This window comes from Epinephelus fuscoguttatus, linkage group LG22 (assembly GCF_011397635.1).
Source record: "Epinephelus fuscoguttatus linkage group LG22, E.fuscoguttatus.final_Chr_v1".
NCBI lineage: Eukaryota > Metazoa > Chordata > Actinopteri > Perciformes > Serranidae > Epinephelus > Epinephelus fuscoguttatus.
The window spans coordinates 33,129,097-33,147,619 of record NC_064773.1 but is presented as its reverse complement, the minus strand read 5'-3'; the positions used below and the strand labels follow the sequence as shown (position 1 = coordinate 33,147,619).

General features: G+C 40.9%; 1 protein-coding gene across 2 annotated transcripts in view; it reads left to right on the top strand.

Annotated features, from left to right (window-relative positions):
• The first annotated feature begins 3,218 nt into the window (after positions 1-3,218).
• Positions 3,219-18,523, top strand: part of LOC125882979 (DENN domain-containing protein 5B-like) — a 119,998-nt gene continuing 104,693 nt past the window's right edge. For both annotated transcript variants that reach the window (XM_049567054.1, XM_049567053.1), the window contains exon 1: positions 3,219-3,555. In XM_049567054.1, coding sequence (XP_049423011.1) covers positions 3,447-3,555 — 109 coding nt within the window. In that variant the 5' untranslated portion in view covers positions 3,219-3,446. The remainder of the gene's footprint in view (positions 3,556-18,523) is intronic.

The window sequence follows — 18,523 nt, the reverse complement described above, 5'->3', positions numbered from 1 at the left end:
GCTCTTGGTAAAAAACCTCCTGAACAATGAATACTTAAGGAATTCTAACCAGGAGAAGTTTCAGCTGGTTGCAATCTGCATCCTCACCACTAGATGCCACTAAATCTCCCTAAATCTTACACACTGTTCTTTTTAATGTTGTGTTCACACTGGGCGCAAATGAAACAATTTATGCCAGTGAATAACAAGCAAGGTCAATGTAAAGGTGTGATTAGATGCAAATTCCCACTAGGCAGTGCAATTGACATGTCACAATTTCGCGTCATTTGTGTTTTTGCGAGAAGCACTGAGATCCTCCAGGAGCATATGACACCAAGGATGTGCCGGTGGAAGTTTATTCATAGATTTAGCAATTTCATGTGTGTATGATGTGACTTATTTGCACATATGAAGCGAGTTAACACAAAATATTCTAGCGTTCAAAGTTTGGCGTGAACGCAACGTAAGTCACCACTGAATTTTCATCTCTGATTAAAAATGAAGGCCTCTTTAAAGTATGAATCAATGAGTAACTACCATGATGCGTTGACATTTTCTGGGGATGTAGCTCTCAAAAACTTCTATAAACCATCCAAAATCACAATTAAAGGCACCTTAAAATGTTAAAATATATGAATTAATCCTTAAATATCACAGGAAAATTTATCCTATCACAAAACAATATCCGTATATCAATATGAAATTAAAAATGGTTCAACTAAATTTACCAATCTGGGGGGCCAGAGGTTGTCCAAAGGCATAAAATGGGCACTGATTAAGTATTAAATTACTAAATGCAGACAAAATTAACATATACCAAAGTGAATATCCACAACACAAATAAATACAAACATGCACATTGAAATATAAGTATTATAAACATTTCCAATCCATTCATTGATTGTAGAATAACTTCTGTAACCAAGGGCTACCTTCTTAGGCGTTTGCATTCTCTAGGAACATAGGCCATCAACAAAAGCCCTCCATCCTCTCCGGTCTTGTGCCTTTGATCCAGCTGTTGACAGCCTCTAGTTTTCATAATGTCTGTGTCTTTTCAAGCTCATCCAGTTGTACTTACAGGGACAGTACTGTTACTATGTTTATAGCACATAATAACACTATGTTAAGATTTTTTTTTTTTAAATGGGGAGATTTTTTTAAATTTCTAATGAAATTTAATGATTTTTTTTCCTGGTACTATCAAATCAACTTTATCTATATAGCATTTTAAACACAAACAGAGCTGATCCAAAAGTGCTCTTACAGCACACACAAAGAAAAAAACAAAACAAAAGAAAGAAGATAGACCCCAAAATTTGAATTATAATAGCATGTTTACAATAAACAAATCATACAACTGAACAATACCAAAACATACATGTTTAAAACAACAATGATTACACAAATAATTACAAGTAAGTGTTAAAAATGATACAAAATAGGCTATCTTTTGATCAGAATTTTTCTGATGTATTTGTAAGAGTAAAATGAAGGACCTTGTGCTACATAAATCCTCTACTCTTCTACATCATCTAAAGTGGACTGCAGTAGAACCACGCCCCTTTTTTAACAAGCATGGTCAACCATGAGGAAAGGGAAGTGCCATGCATGTTTTAGTCTATTAATCACATTATTAAAGTACATAATTTGTGTTTAAACAGTTTTTAAAGTCGGGATAATATCAGTTCATCATCAGTATTGGCTGATATTGGCTTTACAGTGAACTATCGGAATTGTCCAACATGCTTTTTCTCATTTTGCACAATGAATGAATATTACATACATTGTAGTTGTATATTTTAGGAGCCAATCTGAATCACTCTCAAGAACCCACTCTTGTCCCAACGCTCTATGCCCCCCCCCCTCCCCACAGGCCCCAGTGCAACCACACTGTTTGCAATGTTTGTATTTACACCCCTGGTTTCATGTAATTACATGATCCTGTATCACATAATAATGTTTAGGCTACTAAAAAAGTTTCTTGGTGTAACATAAAATTATTGTGATAACATGAGCATATCTCGTGAAAACAATCTTGTTATATCAAGAAACTTTTCATCTTATTAGCCTACCTAATACTGATATTTTTGTGTGTGTTTTGTTTTGTTTTCTGGCCTGGCAGTTTTACACTTCTGTAAACCTAGGAATAAAAAATTATTAAGCAGGATTTATAGTTGTGTGCAGACCCTACACAGTAACCTACGCACGTTGCCTACGCAAGCGTGGTGTGTCTGTGTCACTCTGCACAGCATTGGAATTTCTGTGAAGTGCTGTAAAGTTTAGTTGATTCAAAACACACCCAAAACACACATTAAACATGGATTAATAGAGAAAATTTCAAACATAAGTACACAAATTGGCTTCACTATAACTCTCAGGATTCACGGACAAAACACTTGTCTTTTGCTGGACACATATTCCCCACAAATAGGCTACAACATGTTAATGTTATTAGCACAAACCTATGGCATTTTAAATTGTATATTTTAGCCTAGCAGCCGGCGATCTTTTCCTCTTCTCATATTAAACCAGGGACAACGGCAGCATTTAACAAAGGTAACGGTACATACTTCGACTCTGTTACAATTCACAAGGTTCAACTGTCATACTAAACACATACTTTTACAGACAAATGTAACATGCTAAAGTTATTAGCACAAGCCTATGGCAATTTACATTGTATAAATTAGCCTAGCAACGAGCGGAGATTTCCTCTGCTCATATGAAGCCAGGATAAATCCCGAAGTATAAATCCCTTAAGGATAAGACTTAAAATGCTATTTTTGTGGAGGCTTTACTGTCTTCATAATTATTGTTTCTTAACTGTAAAATAAAAGTAGCCTAAATAAAAGCTTCCTTTCTACAGAGGGAAATGATTTCAGCTTGCAAAAATAGACAGGAGGGCTGCAACTAGTTTACCACTAGTTACATTGGGTGCACATCAGATTATGGCATAGGCTCTATAGAGCTACAGCCCAGCGTCGATTCAAACAAGCAGGAGTGATTACCTTTTTTTTATTGAACAATAAGCAGGAGTGATTACCTTTTTTTTATTGAACAATAAGCAGGAGTGATTACCCACTCCCACCTTTCCCTCACTGTGACGCCTCTGTGACTGTCTCAGTGAACAGACTGAATGGACTGAACGGAGGACTAGATTTGAATATCCCGCCCTGACAGGCGACTCCTCCGAACGCCACCGAGGCGGAGATTAACAACGCTCTCCAGTCCAGCACATGCAGCAGTGTGTCGGTAAGCTCCGTGGACATATTCACTGAAACACAACTAGCACTGGAACAACATTTAAAAGCAACTTCGATTTACTCTAAAGCTTCAAGTTACTCGTAGGAATCAATACGGAAAAGCAGTGTTCCCGAGTGGAGCCTTTTATCCAGTTTTTCCTCTTTTTCCTGGAGATGTGTCGCTTGGAGAACTAGTAGCGGACAGCGCTGCACACTGAAGCCGGGATGAGTGGGAGCTCCGTGGTGTCCGGCGCGGCGCCCTGTCGCTTCGCCCACTACTTTGTTATCTGTGGGATAGACACAGAAACTGGACTGGAACCGGACGAATTAGCAGGTATGAGCTCATTGTACTATGACGTTTTGTTGGCTTGAAAGGAAAAAGAACAACAGCCCTCCGGCTCAACACATTTCAGAAATATTGTTGACTAAAAATATCCCTCCACCGCTATGCCGCTAAAGCATGTGTATTAAATTCAGCGTTACTGTGTTATGATATACACCACAGAACCCCAAGGTCAGGGACCTAAACAGATAACACTGTAAGTCATTACCGTGACACATACACCAAGTACCTAATTGCTGGGTCATTGTTTCTGCATAGAGTACATACACTAACAAAAGGATAAAGAGTCAGAGCAAGTTTATCTCAGCACCTCTGCCCAGTGAGCTGGTGTCATTTAAAGTACAGCCGACATTTACATGTAGGGCTCATGTGGGTAGTAAATAGGCTTAAAAGTAGGCTCTATATGGGATGTTCAGGGGTTCCATAATGGCCCCATGCCCATTAATCACAAGGGTGGGTTTACCTAGGTGAGCCAAATGTCATCAAAATCACTTCATTGTATGTCTTATTTAAAATTTGGTCAAAAACCATGAACTAACCAGCGTGGACAACAAGAGTGGAAATCTAAAGTTTTTTTCAACTCCAGAATTTCGTCTTCAACTTCTAACTTTAAGAAATCAAAGGGTAAGTTTTTAAAAATCTAGTCACTCAGGAAGGCTCCAAGAAAAATATTTGTAGCTTCAGGGTCCAAAAACAAAACAAAACAACAAAAAATAAAAAGAAGTCACATCACAGCCACTCCCCCTCCTCTGATAAATAAAGAACAGTCCCTAAGGTAGATGAGCTTCTTGTGTGTCAACAGTGGCAGATCATCTCTATCTTTTCTAAATGTTACAATCTGATTTAAGCTTCCTGTGCTCTGCTGTACCGCTCTGACTCTGTCAAAGTGAAACTACTGTTCATAACGGTTGTTTTTACAAATTTTTTTCCTCAAATAATTTGATATTATCTGTGGTCACATATACAGCATGTAGACTCCTGGAGAAAACCCGTCATATTCTACTTGTCTTAACTGACTGTCATAGCAAAATAAAGCCTACAGGTTCTCCCCCGTGACCAGTATGTCTTGGTTGAGCGAAAACAGAGTTGTATTAAAGCCTGCCACGAGTGTGGTTAGAGGTGGTGATGCTGCCATCACAGCTGGAGGGACAGAGAGCAGTGTTGATTCAGGGGTTGCAAATTTAGAGTTTTGATTAATACCTGTACATTTGACAGGATGTTGTTGTGTTTATTCAGAGGTATCTGCTCTCCTCCTGCCACTACACCTGAGGTGGTGCAGCGTGTTTACTCTGTCACCAGATACATTCACTCATTGGCTCAGTTACTGTACTCCCATCCAATAACATCCTATCCATATCACCCCAGAGTGGGGTTTTGAGAAGCTTTATATTCTGGATCTGGCTCTAACAGCATAGGGGGCTGCATGCTTTGTTGCTGAGGTGTTGCATCATAGTCAGATTGGTAGCTTCTGTTTGCGTAACTGAGCCTCTTGGCCAAAGTTCAGAATAGTAAAGTGTTTATGTGTCAAAAGTGAGCTGTGATTGCACAATTTTGACCCGATATATCAAGGGGACTTCTTTTAAAAAATGTACCAGTGGAAAATATGTTTTATTTGAGGGAGACATTTCGCAGATTCTTTAGTGTGTTTTAGTGTCAGTTTCTGTAAGTGAGACTTTGTTTATGTCTTTGGGTGCTCTTATGGATTGGAAGGATCGTGTGTGTGTGTGTGTGTGTGTGTGTTGTGTGTGTGTGTTGCCCTCAGGCTGTTGCATGTCTCAGAGGAAGCACTGATAAGCCTCCACCATACTGAGTCCATATGCCCTGCTGTCTGTTCTGATAACACCAATCACCCCAACCCAACTTGCTGAGCACAACTTGCTGTGTGGTTTAACTATTGGACATATTAATAGTCGGCGATGAAGTCAAATTAGGGGTGTAACTTACCATTATTTTCAAAGGTGACCTCTTCAAATATTTTGTGTTGTCCAACAACAATTAGAGGAAAGAAACCACCAAATCCTCATACTGGAGAACAGAGAATTAAGGCATTATCTCTTACAAAAAGCAATTAATTGACAATCAGAATAGTTTCAGAATAATTTTCTGTTGATTGATTAAAGCTAGGTTGAGCAGAAATCTGTAAAAGATGAGAAAGAGGGCAGAATGTTTTTTCATTGTACAGATACACGCAGCTCTTTTGCTGAGCCCTTCCTCAACTCGCTCTTTGTTTATGAGTATTAGCCGCTAGCCACCCTACAGTCCCTCTGCATCACTCCCTGCTGCTGTTGACTGCTTTGCCAGAAGGAGAGCGGAGACAGACTGAAGGAGAGCGGAGACAGACGCGGTCGACAGCGTGTCACAGCAGACCAGTGGTCAGAGGCAGCGCTGGGTCTAACCTGTGTAACGGCAGCAACAGAAAGTTTGCTGATCCGACAGGGAGTTGGGTCTGTCCGGTCCTCTGGAGCTGGGGTTTGTGCTGGCTGGATTCAGGTTGCTGCTGTTGCTGAATGGGGGTCTGTCTCTGGAGCTGCTGCCCACTCTCCTCCTGGTGAGGTGGTCTGTGGCAGCGGGGAGGCTTTAGCTAACGTTAGCTACTTAAATATGAACTTGAAGCTGCAGCTGTGTGCCTTTGGCACTAGTTAGCAAAAGGCTAAACTATTGGCAACAATTTATCTCCATTTCTAAAATATTTCACTGGTACTAACATGTGTTTTATTTCATTTATTGACAGACTCTCTGTTAGAGAGTTTGATAAGTCCGTCTTCTTTTTTGGGTTGCTTTGTAGTGTAGGCAGTTGTTAATGATGCTGGAACAGCAACTTTCTCTGCAGGATTCTCTGCTATTGAATCAGGCTTTCACTAGGGGGACGTGCACACACATCTGCACTTGTAAAACAGCCAGAGTTTACCACATATTCCTTTATTTGTGGTGGCTTGCCATGATTAAAACATCTGCTTCCACATTTTGATTTTGTATTTTTGGAGCTGGACCATAAGCGCTGTTGGAATACTATTCAGTTATTCATTGCACCATGTTCTCGGAGTGCAGAGTGTACTCTGAGCACAGATGGAGCAGCAGAACATCAGACCAGTGAAACTGAAACTTTACCGTTCATTGCGCTGGGTCTACTAAAAGTTTGTATTCACTCACAAACAGCTGCTCCTCTCATCCATCGATCTGATCTGATCAGCTCTGATTGGATCGACTCATCAGTTATCCACCCTGGGAGTTTCACAGTGTGTAGTTTTCTAGTTTTCTATCAGACCACTTGAATTACAATAGGATCAAAGGTTATTATGGGATTTTTGCCCAGTGTACTAAAATTAAACTGCCCACCCCAGCTTGAATCAACTAATCATTACAGTTCAAGGTTAAACTTATAAAACAGCTCTAGTTATTGAGATATCCATCAATCAGTTATCCACATAAACAAATGGTTGTGGGAGGTGTTGATGATGTCATTATTGTTGTAGCTGCTGAGGTCATGTGAAATGACACATCTTTAAGCGGGGTGAAGGCTGTTCTCACCAGACATGATTAGCTGCTCATATTGCAACGCTACCACCCGTGACATTTACAACTCCTTTTTCCTCTGATGTGTCCTCAGCATTTTGATTGTTTTGCTCAACACAGAATTATTATTTTTGCTGCTATTGTATGAAAGTAGAAGATCTATTCACAGAGCTGTTGGCCTTGGAAATGTTTTCATAGCAAGGATTCCTTGGTGAATTCTAGGGGTGGAGAAAAACACTGATACAGCATATTATTGCAGTTTTTTTAATATATATATTTTTGTGTGGCAATATGGTATTGTCAATATCTATCTTTTTATTCAATAAATTATTAATATTACAAATACAAATTAAACTTTAGGTAGCCCACTAGAATAATATAAGTTGCTTTTTCAGTCCTCTAAATAAATTTTGTTGCTACAAAAAATGGAGTGAAGTGTTTTCCTTTGGGGACATAATTCACAGTTGAAAAAAGGTTATAAATCGCAATATATTGAATTTTTTTTTATCACAATACTTATTGCCACATATTTAAAATCACAATAATATTGCATCATGACTTAAGTATTCTGATAATATCGTACAAATATATTGAAGAACCTTCTCAAGTTTTTTATCCATGCATGCTGAGGTTGAGAATGTTCTGGGAAGAGGAAAAGAAATGAGCAAAATCACTGTTTGATGTCCTCTCATTCTTTAAGGTCCTACTGGGTAGTGAAATTCAGTTAATTCACATTTTGTTCTGACTCCTTTGACTCCTGTGAACAACTCTGAGGACCTTTGGATCCCAATTTTCTGTTTTTCCTCAACCACAGCCCTAAACGTACTAAAACCTGTGCAGTACTGATTAGGATGTTCTTGGAGTCTCTGAAGCAGAGTGTTAACCAAAAGCCTTGTAATAAACAGGAAATTACAGTTGTAGTGATAATAAGATGAATCAATTGGTTGATCAACAGAGAATGAATCTGCAGCTATTTTGATCAATTAGGCCTATTAGTTTTAGTCCTTTTTTCCATGTCTGGTTCCAGCTTCTGAAATGTTAACATTTGCCGATTTGTTTTGTCTCATGTGGTAGAAAATTGAAAATCTTTGCATATTTAACTGTTGGTTGAAGAATAAATGCACTTTGAAGATATAAGGACATAGTCCCTAAAATATTGTGATCAAAAATTCTTGTAATTAGGGATGTGGAGATATACCCGTTTCAAGTTATACCGTGATATCAGAGTTGACAGTAAACTACAGTGTACATTTGCTTATCTACAATATTTAAAAAATGGACATTTAATCTCCCCTTCATTTTAATTATTTTCTAAGGGGAGACGTTTTACACATACTGTATTTTTATTAAGAAAATGGTTTCAAGTTGCAGTTATAGTAATGAAATATTTGTTTAACCAACAATAACCCTTCTGTTTTCATTCTTTTAAGGGTCATTCTGACTGATAATATAAATTCTGTAATACTGTGAAAGCGCAATATTTTCTGAGATGGCTATTGCACCATGAAAATCTCATACCATTGCAACCCTACCTGTAATACATCCATAGTTGTGTGTAAAACATGCTAATTAGTTTGATCCAGCTCCTGTTGGAAGGTGGGTTCAGAACAGAAAAATAAAAAGCACATTAACAGATATTTAAATGAATACTTCCCCCTCAAAATGGACCATTTGTATATCAATTACTCATGCATATTTTGTTGAATTGTAAAGAAAACTTTCTGGCATTCCCCCATGGTGAACGAAGAATCCCAAAAAAGGAACATTCTTCATGAATTGAAGTTGTAGGGGTCCACATTCAACAACAGTAAAACTATATCAAAATATTTGTTCACAAACTCACTCACAAATCGTGCAGTATGATCAACATAAATTTTTGCTGAAGTGTTACAAGATTTACACTTCCACCTACAAGTAGCACATGCTGAGTGTGCCCAGTGCATATGAGCTCCATGTAAGAGTTGAAACATGCCCAGGCATTCAGTGAAAAAAAGTTTAAGACTGCATAAATGAGACTTGGATTATACTACATGAGTTGTGTGAGAGTTTGTAAGTGGATGTTTTGATAGTTTTGCTGTGGTTTAACGTGGTCCCCATTTTTGTTTATTCATAAAGAATTTATTTTTTTTGTTCACCATGGTGGTATGCTAGAAAAACATTTTTTTCATAAATTCAAGGCAACACGTGTTGAGTAATTTTGCGGGTGAAGTATTCCTTTAAAATCTAAAAACAGTATAAAATTTGTGTAAATATCTGTGAATGAACCCATGTCCACCCCCACAAACTGATGCTGTCAAGAGGATCATTATTGCAGTTTGGTGGACGTTGATGCATCAGGGACACCACTGTCCTCTTTGCGATGCAGCAAAGCAGCCTATGTGATGTGTCCGGTGTGCAGCACAGGCATTAATAGACATGTTGCCTTTGTGTTTTGGACATGAGGCACCAGGAAAGCAACTAAGCAAAAGTATGTGTTGTACCAGCTGATCCATGTACATGTTACCAGAATACTGAAGAACACTATGAATGTAAGTTTATATCCTAGCTTTTGTCTACAGCGAACATAAATCAAGCATTAGTAGAGCACTATATCCTCCTCCCTTTCATTCTTCCCCAAAGCTGCCCACCCCCATGTCTTTATCATGTGTCTCAGTTTGCCCCTACCCTTCTACACTTCACTGGAGATAATTTACAATTCTGATCAGGCCTGTTGCTGTCCTCCCCCATGATGCACCATCATCCAGACGACACTAATGCTGCCATGATTGATATCAACATGTTGCTTTTGGTGCTCCATAAACCATATTTATTTATTTATTTATTTTTGTCAAGCACATCTTCACCACATATTCCTGCACCCTGAGTTTGAGGCAGCCATAATAGCAGTGACCCACATTAAGCAGTGTTTTATGCCTTCACTTATTTTAGGCTGTGATTCCCCTCCTCCCTGCTCTTTGTGTGGCAGTGTGGCCTTATTTCCCTCAGCCCATTGTTCTACTCAGAGGGCCAGACTTCCTGTAGACCTGCCTCAGGCTTCTTCATGGTTTACACAGCCTCCTCTTTCTGTCTGTGTGTGAGTCTACTGTCTACAAGATTAAACAGTATTTAACTCATTTATTTCAGCTCATGGCCTGCTATAGATGCTGAGCTCTTTGCTCCCCAGCTTGTAGGCTAATGAGCTGCTTTAATTCCTCCCATAGCTGGCCTCTTTATCAGTCCAGCACCCAGCCCATACCATGCCATCCAGCCCCAGTGGTATAAATACACCCTGGCTGGCATACAGAGCCTGAATTAGTCCCTGCATTCTAACACCAGATGCATTTAGGGTCAGCAGCAGCATTGTGGAGTGGAAAGGTGAGAGGAGGAAGGAGCTAATTTCGGGAGATGTTTGGCGTGCCAGTTGTAGATTGAGATATGAGGTCAGTGCTGCCACAGCATAAGATGTGTATCTTCTACCCCTGCTCTGGAGATGGCAGTCATCCAGTAAGGACACACCAATGTGTGTGGAGTTTGCATGTTCTCCCCATGTCAGCGTGGGTTTTCCCTGGGTACTCCGGCTTCCTCCCACAATCTTAAGACATGCAGGATAGGTTAATAGGTAACTCTAAATTGAAACACTCACTCTGTGCTTGGTATGAACACACTATTACTGTTGTTGGGATTTCTAAATTTTCGTGAAGAAAATAATCCAACAAATGTTTATATTATTGATTCATCTGTCTGTTATTTCTTTGATGTAATGTTTAGACTACAAAATTTCAGAAATGTATAAAAAACACTTTCCACCATGTTTCATCTACAGTGCTATGAAACACTGGAGCTAACAAATAATTAACATTTTAGAAAGATAAGTGACTTGCATGTTTAATTGATCATCTGAATGGCTGGCAATTAATTTCTGACATCAGCTAATCACTTAATCAACCATAATATTAATCAGTAATAAATGAGGAAAGTGGCAATGCAAAATCACCTAATAGCCCATTTGAAATGATTAGATACAGTAGATTAATCTACATGAGGAAATAATGTCTGTTAAAGAAGAAGAGATCAGAAACATTCCCTTTAAAATCTTGATTAATGAGAAGCAATGACACTGTTGGAGTGGGGCAAAAGGTTTGTATGGTTTGTATGCATTTGCATTTATCGTTACTGAAATGCATGCATGAACACACACAGATGTTTGTACCTTCACACGCATAGACATCATGATGATGATGCACTTCTGAAAACAACAGACACACGCATAGACACACGGTGGAGGCTGTGATGATGATGATGATGATGATGCACTTCTGAAAACAACAGACTGTCAGTTTTACTTCTGAACTGTTCTTTTAGGTGCTCAACTTGCCAGCACTTGCCAGTTACTATTGGCTCTAGCAGCTTTAGACTTTCTCCTCCTCCTCTTCTTCATCATCTTCCTCCTCCTCCCCCTTCATATACTCCTTCTCTTCCCCTTTGTGTCTCACACCTCCCACTCCTCACACCTGAGCGTCGCCCACTGCTCTCCCACAGCAGTGATCCCTTGCTTTGGTCTAACAGACAGGCGGTTGTCAGCGTCCTGTCCCAGGTTAGTCATTGGCCGAAACTTGGATGTAAATGAGTTAATATCACCTCAGGGAGAATTGGCTGAGCTGGTTAAAGCACAGGGATTTATAGCCACCTCCACTTCCTCACCAGGTGCCAATAACTTGCCTTAGAGCAGTAAAGGCTTCCTCTCTTCCTGCAGGTTTCGGCATGTCTACTTCAAGGTGAATTTCTGTTATAACAGCTAGACTTCAGAAAAACCTTCATGTAAAGATTCAGCTGAATCAGTGAGAAGACCTTTCTGTTTGGTCTGTTCAGTAACATCAATGTCCAATTTTTTACTTAGTTACAGCATCAAAGACTAACCATGCAGCAGAATGACCTGTGTTTTTTGAGTATGCATAATGATGACAGCCTTGCTGGTGTGCAGGTAGTCATTTATCATTCTTACTCAGCTGTCATTCAAGTCAAGAGTCATCACCAAGTGTAAAAAACAAACAAACTAGATTTAGTTGATTTGGCCACATCAACCAGCCCTATGTCGATGCCCCAATGAATAACCATTGTTAGCATGAGGGATGCTCACTTCTCTTCTCACAGTCAGTTTCCTGATAACGTTTCTCACCAGTTTCTTCATTTATTAGAGAATCTGCACACAGTCTGACAAAAAAATGACATAAAGTTAGTCCCATTTTCTTTCATGCTACATGCTACAGTGTTTTGCTGGTTCTTCATGGAGTTTAATAGAAAATAGGGAGGGAGTCCTTGCTTGATGTGGTTGGTTTGGTTCATTAACCTCCAAACTCCCCCACCCCACCCCACCCACTGATTTTTGATGCATTATGTGCATATTTGACCTTCTTGTGCTGCAGCCTCTAGGTTCATCTGGCACCATTCATTTCAGACTTTTGTCATGTTTAAAGTGATACAGGAATATTACTAGGTCTGATCTCGTGGGATGCAGCCATGACTTTTATGTGAAAGTGACTCAGGTGGCTATTTAGACATGAACTGTTGTGATGGTGCTGTATTGAAGTAAAAGGACTATGCTCATAAACATCACTACTTTGACCTGTTCTCCTGAGGTAGATGTGATAAATGTATAACCCTGAAACACACCTGTGTAACGCTGGCCTGACAGTTTAATGTAAACAGTCTGGGCCGTTTGAACCTCCTCTGGGAGAACTCCCACCCACAATGGGCCAGTCTGATCCTGCTCCTGACTATTAATATTCAGATTGTTCAAAGAGCTCCCTTGCTGCCATTGGGAGCTGGGAAGTTGGCCAGTGCAGCTTTAAATTTGACTGGAGCACAGAGGTGTGTATGCTGGGGCTGAGGTGGGAGTGTCCTCGGGCTGCAGTGGGACACAAAGGGATTTGAGCAGCTAAAGCTCCCCTCTGGCCTGGACCATCTGTCCACACATAGACCGGCCTGGGAGTCAGTCAGCACAAAGGCTGCACACTGACACTACCCACTGACATATGCTAATGATGACAGGGATTAACAACACTGACGCACGCCCCTGTTGACTTATGCTAACAAAAGTATGCTTGGGTAATGGGCAGATAATAGTATATGGCATGTACAATGATAATGCTCAGTAAAACAGAGCAAACCACTGCACTGTGAAGGAGGAATTATCTTGTTTATCTCATTCTGTATTCAACAGTATGACAATGTTGTAACCTCTCTCTTTGTCACATCTGTTTGTTTTTTTTTTTGTTGTTGTTTTTTTTATGATGAATTGGCTTTTGCCAAGTCTGCTTTTGTTAAGCATCTTTCCTTTTTTACTCTTTCTTTCTTTCATGGCTCATCAGTTCCTTCCTCCTCTCTTCCCCCTGTGGTGATTTCCTCCATCTCTCTGCATTTTGTCCCCAGCTCTGTCGCCTCGTGCTCCGTCAGCCCAGCCGGGCTGCTGTTAAGCCTGTTAGACTAATCCATTCAGACAGTTCCTCCGGGCTACACTGAACACATCGCTGTAATGTAACACACGGCCAAGCCTCACTACTGTCTCCTCTGCACACACATGACCAACGGCATCCTCCTGTCTTTCTTTATAAATCAACTCACTGTTGGTCAGCTTGGTAATGGCTCTTGATGTTTTGGCCTCACTGGACAAGTTATGATTTTGTGATTGATTTTTTCTGGATTCTTTCAATAAGTGGAGTTTAGGTGTCTCATTTATAAAACAGTGCATAGGACCCATACTAAAAATGTACGTACAGACAAAAGCCATAAATGGCATACACCAAAAAATATTTGGCAATTTCTACAATCCAGCTTCCACATCACTATTTGCGTCACAAAGTTCCTGTCTCTAAAATGTTCATAAGCATGGGTCAAAGTTTCTCCCATCAAGTCTGTTTTTATATATCACAACTTCTGTGTTGAAAGTGGCACACACCTCTTTCGGGCCTTGTTTTTGTGTATGCAATGTATATGAATGAGACCCTGGTCTCCAAATTTCACGAAAGAAGCAATGCACCTGCACTGCACTTAAGTTAATTAGAAAAAAATAAAATATATATGATTCCTGCCCAATGGAAAGGAGTACAAGTTGGGGGTTTTGTTCACGAGTCAAGGTAAAATGTAGGATGAGATGGACAGGTGGTCTGATGCTACGTCAGCAGTGTTGCAGGTTTTTCTCCAGACCAGAGTAAGAGGAAGCTGAGCTGGAAGGCTACATTCCAACCCTTTATGGTCACAAGCTTTGGGTAGTTCCCGAAAGAATGAGCTTGTGGATACAAGCGGATGAAATGAGTGTTTCCTCCATAAAGTTGCTGGGCTCAGCCTTAGAGATAGGGTAAGAAGCTCGAATATCCAGAGGGAGCTTGGAGTATAGCCACTGCTCCGTCATGTCAAATAGTCCCAGTTGAAGTGGTTCGGGCATCGAATTAGGATGCCTCCTGGGCACCTCAAGTTAGAGGTTTTCCAGGCATGTCCAAGTGGAAGCAAAGGGTAAAACCAAAACATACTGGAGGGATAATATACCGCATCTGGCCTAGGAACACCTTGGGATCCCTCAGGGGGAGCTGGAAAACATTGCTGGGGAGAGGGAGGTCTTGAATACCTTGCTGAGCCTAATTTGCAACAATTCTGACAGGTGATTAATTGAATGTAAATGAGAAGTCCCGTATTTTGCACGTTATCAAAGCTATGAAACTCACCGAATGGTCAGTGGTGTTCATTGGTGTTCTGACATAAAAATCGTAGCAAACTGTGGTTTCTGTGATGATTTATTTGACATTTTGTCTACCCTATGGTTTTCTATAGAACCCTCATTGTCCGTTGGTAGTAATCTGCCGCCAGAAATGGAAAGGGGGTTGTTTACGTCAAGGTTGTAGTCATTGTAGTCTTTTAGCTCAACGGAAGTGCCGACAGTGCTGGGTGTGCTCCTGGAGGAAGAACGAGAACGAATGAAAAAGTTCTGTAATAAGTTTAAACAACTGCACAATGGATTACTCGCAACCCTAAACAACCCTTTGCAGTATGATGCCTGTGAAAACAACGGCAACCTTCTTCTTCTGCTTCTTCTCTGTGTCCTATTACCACAACCAGTTACTACGATTTTTATGTCAGACCATCAACAAACACCACTGACCACTACGTTTCATGGCTTTGAAAACAAACGTTTAGGGTGGTTTTAGGACAGGTTCACACATGGCCATAGGCAGCAGTATTAAGCCAGGCAGGAGAAAGCCAGATTCTCTTAAAATTAGCAATCATCATTATTTTGGTCTTAGCCACTCTATTTCATCATAAACAACCCAGAAATGGGGCTCAAAAAGCAAAATATCAGACTTCTCCTTTAAGTCAGTTAACAAGTGAAAATGCCTAACATTATCTGGTTGAAGCTTCTCCAGTTTGCTTCTTTGTCTGTTTTGTGATATTATGAATTATATTTATTGTATTATGAAGAATATCTCATATAATAGCTTTTGGATTGATTGTTGGACAAAACAAGCTTCAAACACACTATGTTGTCCGTATCTATATGCAAGACTAGTTCCAAGTGGCCACATTGTAAGCTGGGGCAAAAAGCCTGCTGTGTCTTTGTGGTCTTGATGTATTGAATCCTACAATAGGGATAGTAACTCTCAAGACAGTTTCTCCTCCTTGAGGGCCCTCCTGGTGTTGGACTACATTGTATACACACACCTTGATGGAAGTAGCTGTGTGAAGAATGACTTAAAGGATAGTGCACCCAAAAATGAAAATTCAGCCATTATCTACTCACCTATATGCCGAGGAAGGCTCAGGTTAAGTTTTAGAGTCCTCACATCCCTTGTGGAGATCCCAGGGGAGAGGGGGTAGCAGCATAACTCCACCTAATGCAGGCTGACGGCGCCCCAGATTAAAACGTCCAAAAAACACATAATTGAAACCACAAAATATCTCCATACTGCTCGTCTGTAGTGATCCAAGTGTCCTGAAGCCCTGACATAAAAAGTTGTTTGGAAAAATGAGCCTGTAGCTCTAACTGCTTCTGTGTACACTGAGCTCACGTGTGCACGCTTGCGAAACCAGCGAAAGCACGTGAACACACTTGAGGGCGGTGCCCATGTCTCACGGTCTCGCGCAAGCTCACATATGTGAGCGCAGCCCACAGAGAGGCAGTTAGAGCTACAGGCTACAATGAGGCTAAAAACAGGGTTTAAGTGACGATTTCCAAACAACTTTTTATGTTGGGGCTTCAGGACACTTGGATCACTACGGACGAGCAGTATGGAGATATTTTGTGGTGTCAATTATGTGTTTTTTGGACGTTTTAATCTGGGGTGCCCATGCCTGCATTAGGTGGAGTTGTGCTGCTACCCCGTCTCCCCTGGGATCTCCACAAGGGATGTGAGGACTCTGTAAGGAAGCTGGAGAGAGACACTCGTACCCTGCCTACTTCCACAGCTGTGCACACCTGGACAAGTTGCTGGGTAAAATAAGCATTGTCCATTTTGGAAAGTTAAGAAATAGTTTGACAGTCAGCTTCCCATTTTGTCATTGGAAGGTTGGTGGAGGAAGAGGCTTCTCACACTGTTAGACAATCCGACAAGGGTCTGAATCCCTATATCATTTTACTGTATTCAGCATCCCAGTCATGTTGTAGTGTGTACCATTAGCTGTGGGTGTGGTTAGAAATGAACACAACAACAACACTTGCTCACGTCCCCCATTGCCCCGAAAAAGGCGCTTTCTGTTTAAACAGAAGTAGGCAGGCGGCATTTTGCCGCACTCCCTGATTTTGCTTTTATACTGCCAATGCTGAAAAAAGAGTGATTGGACTTTCCTGCAAATTTGCACAATCCCTATCTAAAAAGGGCTTTTGGTTGCCTTTATTGTTTGCTTTGCTAGGTTCAATGCTCTTGTAAGTTGAGGAGCCCTAAGCCTGCCTGTCATCTGACTGACATGTTGAGTGTCAGGGATGTGTGGTCTCATCCTAGATTCATACAGTGTAGGAGAGGCTGCCATGTGCTGCTAGTCAAAGTTCAAGGATCGGGGGGGGGGGACAATAATGATGAATCGTTTGCCTGTGGGAGTCAGCGGGACCCGGTGACCTCAGAGGACACTGCTAGCTGTTGCTGACTGATCATATCCCTTTGCAAATGCCTCTGTGTCTCCAACAGCAAAGAGAGCAGTTGATCTTGGGAGGTGTGAGGAGCCCCTCCCTCAGAATGACCTCTGACCTTGAGCTCCATATGTTCTCTCTCTATGAGAGACGAAGGAGACAAAGGAACCAGGGGGAGTTCGGGGGCTTGTTTTGGCTTATCCGAGGGGCCTTGACCATGGAAAGTCAATGTCACTGTTCTTTTGCATGTTTGTGTGTAACTTTATGTAAATTGTGGTTTTTATAAACAGTTGAAGGTTTGGATTTGATTAAGACAAACTAGTTGATACAGACTGTCATTCAGCCATGTCTAAAGGCCAAGAGTGTTTATAACTGTTGTGAACAACCACTCTTGAAGGCCTGATGTCAAAGAGAAACGTGAGACTAGATAATCAATTAAATGGGGATAACTACACACAATTTGAGAAGGCCTTTCCTAAATGGTATTCATGGCGTTCAGAGAAGAAGTTACAGAGATAGTTGCATGAAGACTGAAAAAGAGAGCCTGGGAGAAAAGGTCAACTCTGGCCTACCCTCTCAACAATGGACACCTGAACAATCCGGTGAAGTGGGCACGATTTTTGACTGTCAGCTTTGGAAAATGTTAAAAAAAAAAAATTGTAGAATGAGCCTCCAAATTGGGGCGGCACGGTGGTGTGGTGGTTAGCGGGGACAGTTGTGGGGACTAGGTTAATTGATAACTCTAAATTGTCCGTAGGTGTGAATGTGAGCGTGAATGGTTGTTTGTCTCTATGTGTCAGCCCTGCGATAGTCTGGCAACCTGTCCAGGGTGTACCCTGCCTCTCGCCCGATGTCAGCTGGGATAGGCTCCAGCCCCCCCGCGACCCTCAAGAGGATGAAGCGGTTAGAAGATGAATGAGCCTCCAAATTTAGACTTCAGAAAGGTGTACCATGGAAGTGGCTCCAGAAGCCCTTGATTCAGCAACTTTTTAAATAACGAAAGTGGATCAGAAGAAGCAGTGGTCTGTATAGCCTTGAGGGTGTGCTAGAGTCTGCATGATGTAAAGTTAGTCTGCTGCCCATATGTGCATTGACAAACATGCGGTAGAAAAGCAAAATGGATGCCTTATATGCAAAACATCCTCCAGTGTTCTCACTTTGCCCAGTGCAGCGTGTGTAGCACTAAGCGCACATTTTCCGTCCTTATATGTTTTTATGTATATCAGCATTCCAAGTTTGTAAAAGGTCATTAACCCCATCCTGAAAACCAAGTTTGTTGTTTCCCTGTGGTGCCATCTCAGAATGTCAAATCGTGTCCTGCAGGAACTCAAGCTTTTGTATGAAAATGTCACTGAC